General features: G+C 34.8%; 3 protein-coding genes across 4 annotated transcripts; all 3 read left to right on the forward strand.

Moving 5' to 3' along the window:
- The first annotated feature begins 498 nt into the window (after window positions 1-498).
- On the forward strand, window positions 499-5,172 carry LOC130712943 (GDP-mannose transporter GONST1). Of its 2 annotated transcripts, XM_057562756.1 has the most exons (8): window positions 507-1,154; window positions 1,244-1,383; window positions 1,784-1,913; window positions 2,519-2,617; window positions 3,388-3,542; window positions 3,796-3,912; window positions 4,324-4,421; window positions 4,690-5,172. In XM_057562756.1, the coding sequence occupies exons 1-8, from the start codon at window positions 960-962 to the stop codon at window positions 4,746-4,748; spliced, it is 993 nt and encodes a 330-aa protein (XP_057418739.1). In that variant the 5' UTR covers window positions 507-959; the 3' UTR covers window positions 4,749-5,172. The 2 variants fall into 2 exon arrangements, with proteins under 2 accessions (XP_057418745.1, XP_057418739.1); XM_057562762.1 differs by lacking the exon at window positions 4,324-4,421 and having other exon boundaries at window positions 499-1,154.
- A 1,038-nt stretch (window positions 5,173-6,210) lies between these two features.
- LOC130712954 (probable gamma-secretase subunit PEN-2) lies at window positions 6,211-8,227 on the forward strand. Its single transcript, XM_057562768.1, has 2 exons — window positions 6,211-6,555; window positions 7,811-8,227. Exons 1-2 carry the CDS (start codon window positions 6,306-6,308, stop codon window positions 7,969-7,971), a joined length of 411 nt encoding a protein of 136 aa, XP_057418751.1. The 5' UTR covers window positions 6,211-6,305; the 3' UTR covers window positions 7,972-8,227.
- Window positions 8,228-9,524: 1,297 nt separating this feature from the next.
- LOC130746885 (transcription factor MYB52-like) lies at window positions 9,525-10,515 on the forward strand. Its single transcript, XM_057599664.1, has 2 exons — window positions 9,525-9,636; window positions 9,782-10,515. Exons 1-2 carry the CDS (start codon window positions 9,525-9,527, stop codon window positions 10,513-10,515), a joined length of 846 nt encoding a protein of 281 aa, XP_057455647.1.
- The last annotated feature ends 1,453 nt before the right edge of the window (window positions 10,516-11,968 follow it).

Raw genomic sequence — 11,968 nt, forward strand, 5'->3', positions numbered from 1 at the left:
AACAAGTTGCCTAATTTCCTGATGTCTTGCTTATGAATAAAAAAACATTTGTTTCCCATATTTTTGTTCCATGATTATCCCTGAAAATGGTTTTATTATTAAATCCTAATTTAAAGAGTAAAACACGCATTAAAATTATGATTATTAGATTTTTAATTTTTTTGGTTTAGACCAAGATATTCACCCAACAACAATAACTAATGCTGTCATAAAGTGTGTTTCATTCTCATAGGCAATGATTGAACCCGTGAAACATCGTGGTTAGTAGATTTACATTTTCTGCAAAAACAAAACTCCTTTATCATTTTCTTTAAGGAATCATTTTCTTAAGCTAACCATAATTACACCTAAAGTATCATTACTTTGAGGCTTTTTGTAGTAAGAAATCACATGGCATGTATGAGCTTATAAAAAAAAAACATGGCATGTATGAACTCAATTGAATAACAACAAAAAATGCTTATGACTTTTTGAGAGCTATCCTGTACCCAGCAACAGTGGATCTTTACCATACACAACAGTTCATGAAAATTGGGACAGAACAGAACAAAGCATAAAATATCTAGAAAAAGTTGGTAGCTTCTTCGAATGTAAAGAACTTTCCACTTTCAAATTCAGAACCCCTTTTGCTCCTTCCGCGCATCACCATTTCTGGGTTCATTCATTCCCTGAAAATTTCCAAAAAAAATTGTTTTTTTTGTCCCATTTTTGCCACCTCCAGTTTCATCCGAATCTCGGTAACAGAGCGATTATAGTCGAAACCCTTGGTGGGTTTTCTTCATCGATCACAAACAAAGATGGGTTTGTGAGAAAGATTCTTCCTTTCCACGTTTCTCTCTAGTTGTCGATTCTGGGTTCCATAGCTTTGAACTCTGTGGAACTCTGTTGTAAGCTTCTTTTTCTTGTTCTCTGTGGATTGAACTGATTGCGTTTGAAGCTATACCCGGATCACATAAAAAATGAAGCCTTCTATAAATGAAGAACATGATGTGGAAGATGGCAAGTTGGTCAAAAGCAAAACAAATAAAATTCCCAATCAAGCCTTGTTGGCTGGACTTGCATATTGTCTTTCCTCTTGTAGCATGATTTTGGTTAACAAGTTTGTACTTTCCAGCTATGATTTTAATGCTGGGATATCCTTGATGGTGTACCAGGTAATTGATTGTGTGTTTTCTTCTTCACTCTTGTCTAGTTTGTAAAAGTTGCTCTTTGTGGATTCTGACACTTGGTATTATGGATGCAGAATTTCATTTCAGTGATTCTTGTTACTATTTTGAGTCTTCTGGGTTTAGTTTCAACTGAGCCACTAACATGGAGATTGATTAAAGTTTGGTTTCCTGTGAATGTTATATTTGTGGGAATGCTCATTACAAGCATGTTTAGGTATTCAGTCTTCAACTCTGGCTACTAAATGCTAGTTCTCTCTAAATGCTAATCTCTTCTTATGTGTGCATTTTTCTAATTTTTATCTGATGCTAGTATGAAACTGTGTTGATTTATTTTTAAATGAAAAAAATATGTTTTGAGAGATTCGGGTTATGAGTAATGTGGTGTAATCATGAAATGGAAACATTATGCTAATATAGAGGGAAATTTTTTGCTTATGTAGAGAGCATCCAAGTTCTAAACTCTGGAAAATGTTAATTTTTTTATTGTCAAGCATGCGATGTTGACATCTACTATCCATTCCAGTGTCAGTTTATGGAGTGAATTACAATAGAACAGCTTGTTACTCTTTTACTTGCGTGCATTATATTTGCTTATCCATTTGTATTATGTGCAGTCTGAAATACATTAATGTAGCCATGGTGACAGTCCTGAAGAATGTTACTAATGTCATAACCGCCCTTGGTGAAATGTACTTGTTTAAGAAGCACCACGACAGCAGAGTCTGGGCTGCTCTATTTCTAATGGTATGTTGAAGAGCATATAACACTTTTGATTCCTGGTTTTCATCTGCCTTAGAGCGTAATTTGGTGAAGAATAATGAGTTCATATTTTCACCTATTTTCAGCTGTGTTTTGCTGACACCTCCTACAGCCATTACTGTTGTGAATATATTGTTTTAATGTAATTGTTAATTGTGTATTCAGTATGCAAAAGATTTTATTTGTCTAATCATTACAAAAATGTTCATGCATTACTGATTAGTTGGTATTAGGTCCTTCTTTTGAAAGAACAAAATCTGGAGTGTGGTTGGTGAATTTAGGATGGTTACAAGGCTTACTTAAAATTTCTGGAAGCCGAATTCAGTATACGGTTATTGCCGGACTGTGACAACTGATTTATGGGATACTTTTTGAAGTTATCCGTCCTTCTCCTTCTGCCACCTATTCATATGTTACTAGATGGCTTGTCTGATTTAATTCATATTTACTATAAACTTGTTTTTTTGTTGGACTCATGAAACTGTTTACTGTTATAATTGTCTTGGAACTGCATCAGGTGGATCCTTGCTTTACTGCACAACACAGTTTTTAAATATGACAGCGTGAAAACGTTTATTTTCCCCTTGCAGATTATTTCGGCAATTACTGGAGGGATTACTGATCTCTCCTTTAATGCAACTGGCTATATTTGGCAGACACTAAACTGCTTCTTAACTGCATCATATTCTGTGAGTATTGATGTTTTATGATTTTCAGGTCAACCAATATAATAGAGATTTCATTCTTTTGTAATTCCACTGTCCTTACCTTTCTATTACTGCCTGGATGCTTTTTAAGTGAAATTTCAACAGAATGCTGCAAGATACGACTTTACAAAAAGTTTATGACATTTATATTCTGTTTGCGATGATGTTTTACATGTACACGTTGTAGTTGAAGCATAAATATTGATAGTTCGATATTAATCCAATATCAAATTGGATTATTATCATTACTGTGTTTTGATGATCACTGTATTGTTCTTAATACTCTTTCAGCGTAATTTACTACCTCTGGTTGGTTCAACTATGATCTGAGCACATGCTATATATATATATATATATATATATATATATATATATTCTTCTTGTGTATGTTGTTTTTATGGTTATAGTGGCTACCTAGACCCTAGGCTCTCTCTCTCTCTGTGTATAGTAAAAATGAAGGAAGGAAAATAATGGGAATTTATATAGTTCATTGTGGGTGAAGTAAATTGATCCATTGCTTCAATCAAAGTTTTCTACTTATTCTTCACCTGTTCCTGGTCAGAACAGATTCAGTGCATTTCAGTTTGACATGTTACTCGTTTCGGAGGTGTTCTAGATTTATAATACTAGATTACTTTCACACTTTATTTCTTTATAACAATAATATATTATGTTTATATGTAGATAGCACCAGTTTTTAGCTTTTAGGTAATTTTGCTGATTAATTGGTTGTAATTGTTTTGTTGCTGCAGCTGACCCTACGAAGAGTCATGGATACAGCAAAGCAAGTTACTAAGTCCGGAAATTTAAATGAGTTTTCGATGGTCTTGTTGAACAACATCCTTTCTTTGCCTTTGGGAATTTTCCTGGTTGTTGTTTTCAATGAGGTGGATTATCTCTTCACAACGTGAGTTTTCTCCCACATTTTGTCAGTGAAGCCAATGTTTAGTGTTTTGCACGACTTCTGAACAGGCTATGCAATCCCATCGGTTTAAATATATCTTCACTAGAGCATCCTAAGTTGACCGTTTACTTTCTGTTTGTTTTTCTTCATACTGATACACAGATCCAGACTCTCCAGAAATGTGTTTTTATGTCATAAATTTTGGTTATATTGATGAATGAAGTAAAAAGCTATCCACTATGTTTTCAATTGACAGGCCACTTTTGAGATTGCCTAGCTTTTGGTTGGTGATGACCTTCAGTGGATTTTTGGGACTAGCAATCAGCTTCACATCCATGTGGTTTCTTCATCAAACAGGGGCTACAACTTACAGGTGTGATCAGAAGTACCCATTGTTTCCCCCTAGAGAGAGAGAGAGAGAGAGAGAGAGAATAATCCATATTCGCATATGATTTCAGATACCTAAGTGCAGTAAATTCAACTATAGTTATAATTTCCTATCTGAATATTTTGATATTGGGCTTCTACAGAATGAACAATATCACTAATAATGTTGGATGAGGGTCTAAAGTAGTTTTACATGTGTGTATGTTTGGCTAAGAGATTACCATCTTTATAGGTACCAAGTCCTATGGCTTAGTGTAGGTAAAGTCTTATTTGAAGCAAAAAAAATCTTGTGTACCTGGTTTTTTGTGATATTCAAAGTCTTTAGTGCCATTCTATATCAGACCATGATGTTATCTTAATACTTTTAGACATCTAACCCTAGGTTTATCATCTGCAGTCTCGTAGGTTCGCTGAACAAGATACCACTTTCGGTTGCTGGCATCCTTCTGTTTAAAGTTCCTACTAGTTTGCAGAATTCTGCTAGCATATTGTTTGGTCAGTTCTTTACCAGCATGTTTTGTTTTGCTTCTATACATTCCAGAATCGCTTATTTCCCCCACAAAAGCTACTTGGAGAAGCTTCTTCTAGAATCACTTCTTTATGCAATTTGAAAATCTATTAAGTTTCCAAACATACATTACATTAGCTGAACTGAAAATTGTCTTCTTACAACAACTACTGCTACTATTATTATTATTATCATTGTAGAATGCATTATTAGCACAAGCTTGTATTGAATTTTGTTTTCCCATGCAATTTGTAGGTCTTCTGGCAGGGGTGTTTTTCGCTAGAGCGAAAATCCGGGAGAGATCTCAATCTTGAAGAGTAGTGAATGCCAAATGTTGTGAAGCTTTGACACGAGAAGGAAGGAACCCTTCCCATCTATGGTATTTGATTTGCAGCTGAAGGTTGAAATCCAAGTCTGTGTGGTGTCATCTTAAGAGATGGTATCAACTAAAGTAACTCTCCAACCTTTAAAATATGAAATTTGGTGGAGCTAATACTATTACTTGGGGTTGGTTCATGATTACTTCAGTCAAAAGGGTCAGTTTTTTGCCCCATATTCATTTGGAGCTTCACAGGGACAAACTGCTTGGATTACATTGGAAGAAAAATTTGCCACGGACATTTTTCTGTTGGATTCTGTATCATATGATATTATGATTTCATTGTCCCCCATGTATCACACTAGGATTTGTTTGACATGAAAATTCTCATGGAAATAGAAAAAAGTTGATCTTGCATAGTTGCATTCTGGGACACTGTCATACTCTGGCATTTTTCTCTTTTTTCCCCCATGATAATATCCATTGGATACCTATTATGTAGCCATTATGTGCACTAGAGTTATGTCTATGAATCATTGAATCAATTAAAAGAGAAATTGCTAGTGCTGAATATTATGCAAGGAAGGAAAATGTCAAAAATAAATACAATACAATACAAAACATTAAAAACAGGAACATTTAACTAACTAAAATACAATGCTATAACCAACGGGTGAATGGTTCAAGTGGTACATGCTTGATTCCCCTTAAGCAAGGTCTCGTGTTCGAGTCTTGTGGATGGAAAAAACCTCGTTGGAAGAGTTAGAATCATCATGATGTAGATGTTCTCGACTCGAACATGATTGCTTCCGAAGGAGGACACCTGTCTTACACCAAACAAAAAATACAATAATATGAGTTAATTGAATAGAACACAAGTAACACATGGTAGTATGTTTAAATATTAAGTAAATTTAACAAATATAAAGTCATTTTCAAAACTTTATGGATAGAGAAGATAAGGAATGCCAATTTTCCCTCAAAAGATTGTGTATTTGATTTTCGCTATTAATGTTAGATATATTTGTAAGTACCCCTGCAAGCGACCAACGGTCTTAAATACATGATTAACCATTCAGATTTCACATTTCTTACATAAAAAATTCCATTCACGATTATTTCTTTTAAATTTTAACCCTAACTTCATAAGATGCTCATCTTTTCTTAGTAATTTTTATTTTCTTTTGTAGATAGTTGTGTAGCACCGGAATGGATCCTCCAAATGTCAATCTCTAGAGAATCCGTTCCCGTTGTTTTTTTAGTGTGTTAAATTGTTCTCGTAATTTCGATCCGGATGTGATGAAGATCAAAAGTCTCTCTAAAGATGCTGCTCCTAGTTATCGAACTCTCGACCCGAGCAGCCGAGCTCTCAACCTAGGTTCACCATATCATTTAGAATTTTAGGTGATGTAAGAGTTCAATAGTGAATAAGAGTATGCAGAATCCAGTTTTACAATAAGTAATGTAATAATGACACGTCACACAATCGGAATCAACAAGCTTTCAGCTCACACACGAGAAGCTTCAGGTTAGCGAAGATCGCATCGCGGTGATGGAAGCGTCACAGTCGCAGTCACAGAGCAGCAACTCTCTGAATCCGAATCGGAACCCGTTCGCGTCATCGCTGCCGCTGTGGCCAACGATCGACGGCCAACTCGGGCTGTCGGAGGAAGAATCAGAGAAGCACGCGCGGCGGTTCTACAACTTCGGCTTCCTACTTCTCCCTCTTCTTTGGGCCCTCAATTGCTTCTACTTCTGGCCTGTTCTTCGCCATGCTCACTCTTTCCCTCGCATTCGCCCCTGTATGTATCTCTAATCATCATCAATTTTACCTTTCTTCATCAAATTCATTTCAATTCCAGTTATCATGCACCTCTTTGAGTAGTTAGGTATTGGAAATTGATCAGTGAGAAGGTTTCATGTTGAATTGTTGTTGAATTTCTGATAATTTGAGATATCTGATAATGCCAGAAATTCTGGTGTAAAATGGTTATTGAATTCTTATTGCAGAGGGAGGAACTAAGTGAATTCTCTAATTTTCCATTCCTTACTTGCTTCTAGTGTCACTGTTTTTCAATGTCTGGTTTATCTGTTTGCCTAAAATAAGAAGGGGAATGGGAGGGAGTTGAGTATAGAACAAGAAAAATTGGTAGAATTGTTGTGTGTTGAGTATTGGGAACTCATGCCCCAATTTTCATTTCTGAAATTGATAAAAGATGAGTTACTACAGGCTTAGTGCTTTTCAATTTTCATAATAATGGTTGGTTTCAATTACATGAATTCATAAAGCTGCATAGACTCATGTCATGTCTGAAGTGGTCTGAGTCTTGGTGTGATGGTGTCTATGGGTTGGATTGTTATAACTATTTAAAATTTGAAATGTTTCAAGTAGTTTAGTTGTTAGAATATGATGAATTTCTTTAATATTGTTATAGCTGCATTTATTTTTTCCCAATTGATTCGTTTGTTTATTTTGGCGCATCAGTTTATTAGAATGCATTTGAGTAAACGACTTAATATCTGACTTATTTAATAAGCACTTATTACATGTGAACTCATGTCAAAAGAATTTAGGGAGTGTTTGGCTAAAAATCTTAATTAAACGCTTATGTCAATGAACACTTATTTCATGAGTGCTTATTCATATGCTTATTTGAGAAGATTATTGAAGTAAAGCCTCAAAACAGCTTATATTTATGTAAGCGCTTATGCAATAGCTAATTTTATAAGCATATCAAAATAAGCTAAAAAAAAACTTATAGGTACATAATAAACTATTTTTCTAAGCTGAACTGAGTATCAACATAAGTACTTATGCTGGAAGATATGCTTAAATAAGTTATTCTAAACACACCCTTATTCAATAAGAGCTTATTCTAGAGTTTAATGAAGAAGCTTATTAGAATAAACTCAAAACAAAGTATAAATAGTTCATGAGATGTTTTTTTAAGCTTAGTCAAACATGTGTTTTAGTGTTTATGTTATAAGAAAGACCCAACTCAACTTCAAAGAAGCTCTTCTAAATGTTGCGTAAATTTGTTCTACATCTTTGTGCAGATATTGTTGGATCTGCAGTTGGGTTTGCTGTATTCACGGCGCTTCTCTGTTCTTGGGCTCTTACATTTTCCATTGGAGGGGAACGCCTCTTTGGCCCTGTTTGGGATCAACTGGTTATGTACAATCTTGCTGATAGATTAGGATTAACAAGCTGGAACTAGATGTTTGACACCTCCTGATTTGACCCTTATAGAAGAAATGTTATGATCTTTTACTAGCCACCTTGCCTTCTTTCCTGGTTCAGAATGGATGTGTATTACCGGTACATTTGACTATTGTATCATGTCAATGAATTAGCAATGGATTTTATCTTGAAGGCACTGTTGATGTATAAAAACAATATTTTGAAAATGATGGATCTTCCTGAAAGAGGGTGTGGGGTGCTATATATTATTCACAACTTGTAATTAGTTTCTACTTTCATTATCTCATTATAATTACTTCCAGGTGTTGCTTTGATATGTTCAGTAAGAATAAAATCACTATTCACCAATGAAACGCAAAGCACCATAGGCTAGCCAAGTATTTATGTTAACTGCAATGGTGGACTGGTAAGTAGTTGCAATGTTGTTTTAATTAAAATTGGAAAATGGAGCAGGCTTAGGACACTACCAATGCTTTGATAGTGTAGTGCAGAATCTCAACCAGTTGAAGAACCACACTACACTATCTTGATTCTTTGAACTGGATGCCAGTTACGTAGAAATAAGTGATCAATAGTAACTTAGTAAGTATTTATTTATGTCCTTGAAATATATGGGTCACTATTTGTTATAAAATAAGATGAAACTTGGTCATGAGTATTCACTACTAAAATAATAAAAATTAGAAGGTACAGACCAAAACAAAATCCGACTACAAAATGAGGGACTAAAACTTATAAAAGCTAGAAAAAAAAAACAGCATAGCTTACATCGTAGACAAACTTTTAACAAGAGGAGTATTTGTTTCCATTGATTATCACATTAATCTTCTAGCGGTTCTCAAAGTTTGACTTAATCACATATTATGCGGATACCTTGCGAACCAATATCTTGAGATCATATGCTACATATTAAATTGGTTGTAAAAAACAGCTTTGGAGTGAACGGGAACAATCACACTTGTTAAAACAACCTAGAATATTACTAATTCATGGCATAAAAATTGTCTTTGCTGGTTTAATTTCAGGATTTCTTGTTATGATCATATTTTAGTTGGTCCAAAAAGCATGAGTCCAACACAATGATGGAAGTATTGGAAAACGAAAACTCTGTTTCTTCCCAAATTTGCATAATGACTACACTTGTACGATTGGTAAGGCTACTAAAAAATCCCAATTGCATGAATGTGACCTCTTGCCAATTGCTATTTCTGACAGCATGCAGGAGCTACCTGATCACTCTAAACATGCATTAATGAACTTCCTAATCTGTACCCTTAATAAACTGCATGATACAAAAATGCTTCCAAGCTTGAACAATCACAAACTAAGCATGCTTGCTGAAGTGAGACTTTACCCAATACACAAGTAATTATATTTATACACCCAAACAGTATAGAGGGCTCAGGTTTTTACAAGTAGAAACTACATAATAAATTACTCACATCAAATCTTGTAGGCATAGCTAAAGGGACTTTTCATCTATCTATATAACCCTATAAGAACAAAGAACGTTCTTTTCATCTATACTATACCCCTCTCTACATATTGTTCCACTTCCACATCTATAACATGGTAAGGTCCAGAAGCAGCAGCAGTAACAATGAGAGGAAACAAAGTTGCTACAGAGATCACTGGAGACCCCTTGAAGATGAGAAACTAAGGCAACTTGTGAATCAACATGGTGCACAGAACTGGAATTTTATTTCTGAACATCTTGAAGGAAGATCAGCTAATTTTTTTATCATTTTTTTTTTTGTCTTTTCCTTTTCTATGTCAATTTGTTTTTGTTTGGGTGAAATTCTTCATTATGTTTTGTGTATACATAGGGAAAAGCTGCAGATTGAGGTGGTACAATCAACTAAACCCAAACATAATTAAATTGCCCTTCACTGATGAGGAGGAAGAAAAGCTGCTATCACTTCACAAGGTTAAGGGAAACCAATGGGCTTCCATAGCCAGATACTTCCCTGGAAGAACTGACAATGCACTCAAGAATTACTTCCATGTGTTAATGGCCAGAAGAAGGAAGAGAGAGAGAAGGACACTGTTTGGTGACAAATTTGGCCACAGTTCAAGGATCAATTCCAACTCACAGAACTTCAGAAACACTGAAATTTTTGGTGTGTCTTATTACTCACAGACACCAACAACTCCTTGGACTCTAACTATAGGTTCTACAACCATCACATCAAGCAAGGCTGACAAAGACTCAAGTGTTTCTTCATGTGTTGGAGAGAAAGTGAAACCATTTGATTTGGAAAAAATTTCAAATGCTAGTCCTGCATTTGTAGGTTCTTGGATTCTTGGCACATACAAAAGCTTCACTGCACCAAGCCTTCCTAGTATTGGCAAGGTTGATCCTCTTCCAAAATTCTCATACACTAATTATGGCAACAGAACTGAGGACTCCATCACATGCTGCAACTCTGGTAAGCATCATGAGCAAGAACAAACTGAACCTCTTAATCTTAATCTCAAGCAAAAGGGTGTTGTTTCCTTCATAGACTTTCTTGGAGTGGGAAGCTCTTCATCCCATGATGACAGCATTAGGGGACCATGACATGCTTTGCAGTTTACATACACATAGTATTATTACATAGCTGGTGCCATATTTAGGAGAAAATAACTACAACTGGGTCTTCTAGCTCATAACTTACACTTCATTTTTCTTTTGTTTTTATTGTGCTGCCACCATTGTAGTAATGTCTTTACTTTTAGCTTTTCTTTGTTCATGTTTCCTTGTTCGTGTATTTATTCCATCAATGCCTTTTGAGGCTTATTGTAGTGTGTCTCCTAGGATCAATTTCTTCTGTTTCCCATATTGTACATCCATGTTAGTCTTATTTAACGGCATAGATACATTAATGCATATCCTATATAATAATCTAAGTTTATGCTACTGTTAAACAATTTACCAGCATCAAGCCTTGAATTATTAACAGCATCAAACTACAAGTTACTTGTTTTAAAGGTGTCCAAAAAATCAAACTAGATTGATGTTTTAGTCATATCATTTATGAAAAAAAAATGGTACAAGTCTATTCATGATTTGGTAGATCCAAACTTTGCTTCCTTGAGTTTTTTCTTTTTCTTTTTGGGTTAGGGTAGCTAATAGCTATTGTTGATTTTTCTTTATAGGACGAGTTGTGTATTCTTATGTATGGTTGGAGATTCTTGTTTTTGTTATCCCATTTGTTCTATTCTTGCGCTTAGTTTGTTCCATCTTTACTAATATATTAGGATTTCCGAAAATAAAATATGGTAGTGTACCAATATGTATTTCTCACTTTGTCGAATAAACGTACAATTCAACTAATTCTTCTCCCATTTATGAGCCGACCTATTGTATCTAATTAGAAAAGATATTAAGGCCCCGTGTGGAAGATCTTATTTGAGTTTATCTTATAGTATAAAAGTCTATGCAAGAGTTTATGAGGACTTTGTAAATAGTCTTTAGTTACCTAAACATTCATGCAAGAGTTTATCTTACAGTATAAAATTTTATGCAATAGTTCATTACTTGCATAATTAATATGCATAAACATATAAAAAAAATTCATGAAGATTACAGCATAAAAAATCAGAAACAAACTTGTTTGTAGAGTTCAAAACAAATACATTTATCTCAGTTAGCGACAATTTCTAGTCTTTTAGAGTTGAGACCCACTTTTCAAAGCTCTTGCCAAATTTGGTCATGTACTCCACACCAGGTTTCAGAGTAATGGATAATTTGGCAGAGGCTTTCGGAAATGTTAGCAAACACAATGTTGTTGTTGCTTCAGCCCATGTGCTACCATCAACGCACCAAATTGTAATCTTCTCCATCGTTTCTACATTTGTTATTATGTATTTTACGAATTCCACTTCAAAATCTCTACCCATAAATCCCTTTATGCTAAGGGTCTTAAGATTGTGACAGATACCTTGAGAGAACTCCCTTTGCCAAAAGAAATGTTTGTGGAAAGGTAGACGATCATCTTCATTCTGATTATACACCTCACCATAATCATCAT

Source organism: Lotus japonicus, chromosome 1 (assembly GCF_012489685.1).
Source record: "Lotus japonicus ecotype B-129 chromosome 1, LjGifu_v1.2".
In the NCBI taxonomy this organism is placed as follows: Eukaryota; Viridiplantae; Streptophyta; class Magnoliopsida; order Fabales; family Fabaceae; genus Lotus; species Lotus japonicus.

Excerpts from the sequence above, each read along its gene's own strand:
- LOC130712943 (XM_057562756.1), top strand. The coding sequence starts at position 960 with ATGAAGCCTTCTATAAATGAAGAACATGATGTGGAAGATGGCAAGTTG. Across the intron at positions 1,155-1,243 it reads TATCCTTGATGGTGTACCAG|AATTTCATTTCAGTGATTCT; the intron begins GTAATTGATTGT and ends TTATGGATGCAG. Across the intron at positions 3,543-3,795 it reads GTGGATTATCTCTTCACAAC|GCCACTTTTGAGATTGCCTA; the intron begins GTGAGTTTTCTC and ends TTCAATTGACAG.
- LOC130712954 (XM_057562768.1), top strand. The coding sequence starts at position 6,306 with ATGGAAGCGTCACAGTCGCAGTCACAGAGCAGCAACTCTCTGAATCCG. Across the intron at positions 6,556-7,810 it reads TTTCCCTCGCATTCGCCCCT|ATATTGTTGGATCTGCAGTT; the intron begins GTATGTATCTCT and ends ATCTTTGTGCAG.
- LOC130746885 (XM_057599664.1), top strand. The coding sequence starts at position 9,525 with ATGGTAAGGTCCAGAAGCAGCAGCAGTAACAATGAGAGGAAACAAAGT. Across the intron at positions 9,637-9,781 it reads GCAACTTGTGAATCAACATG|GGAAAAGCTGCAGATTGAGG; the intron begins GTGCACAGAACT and ends GTGTATACATAG.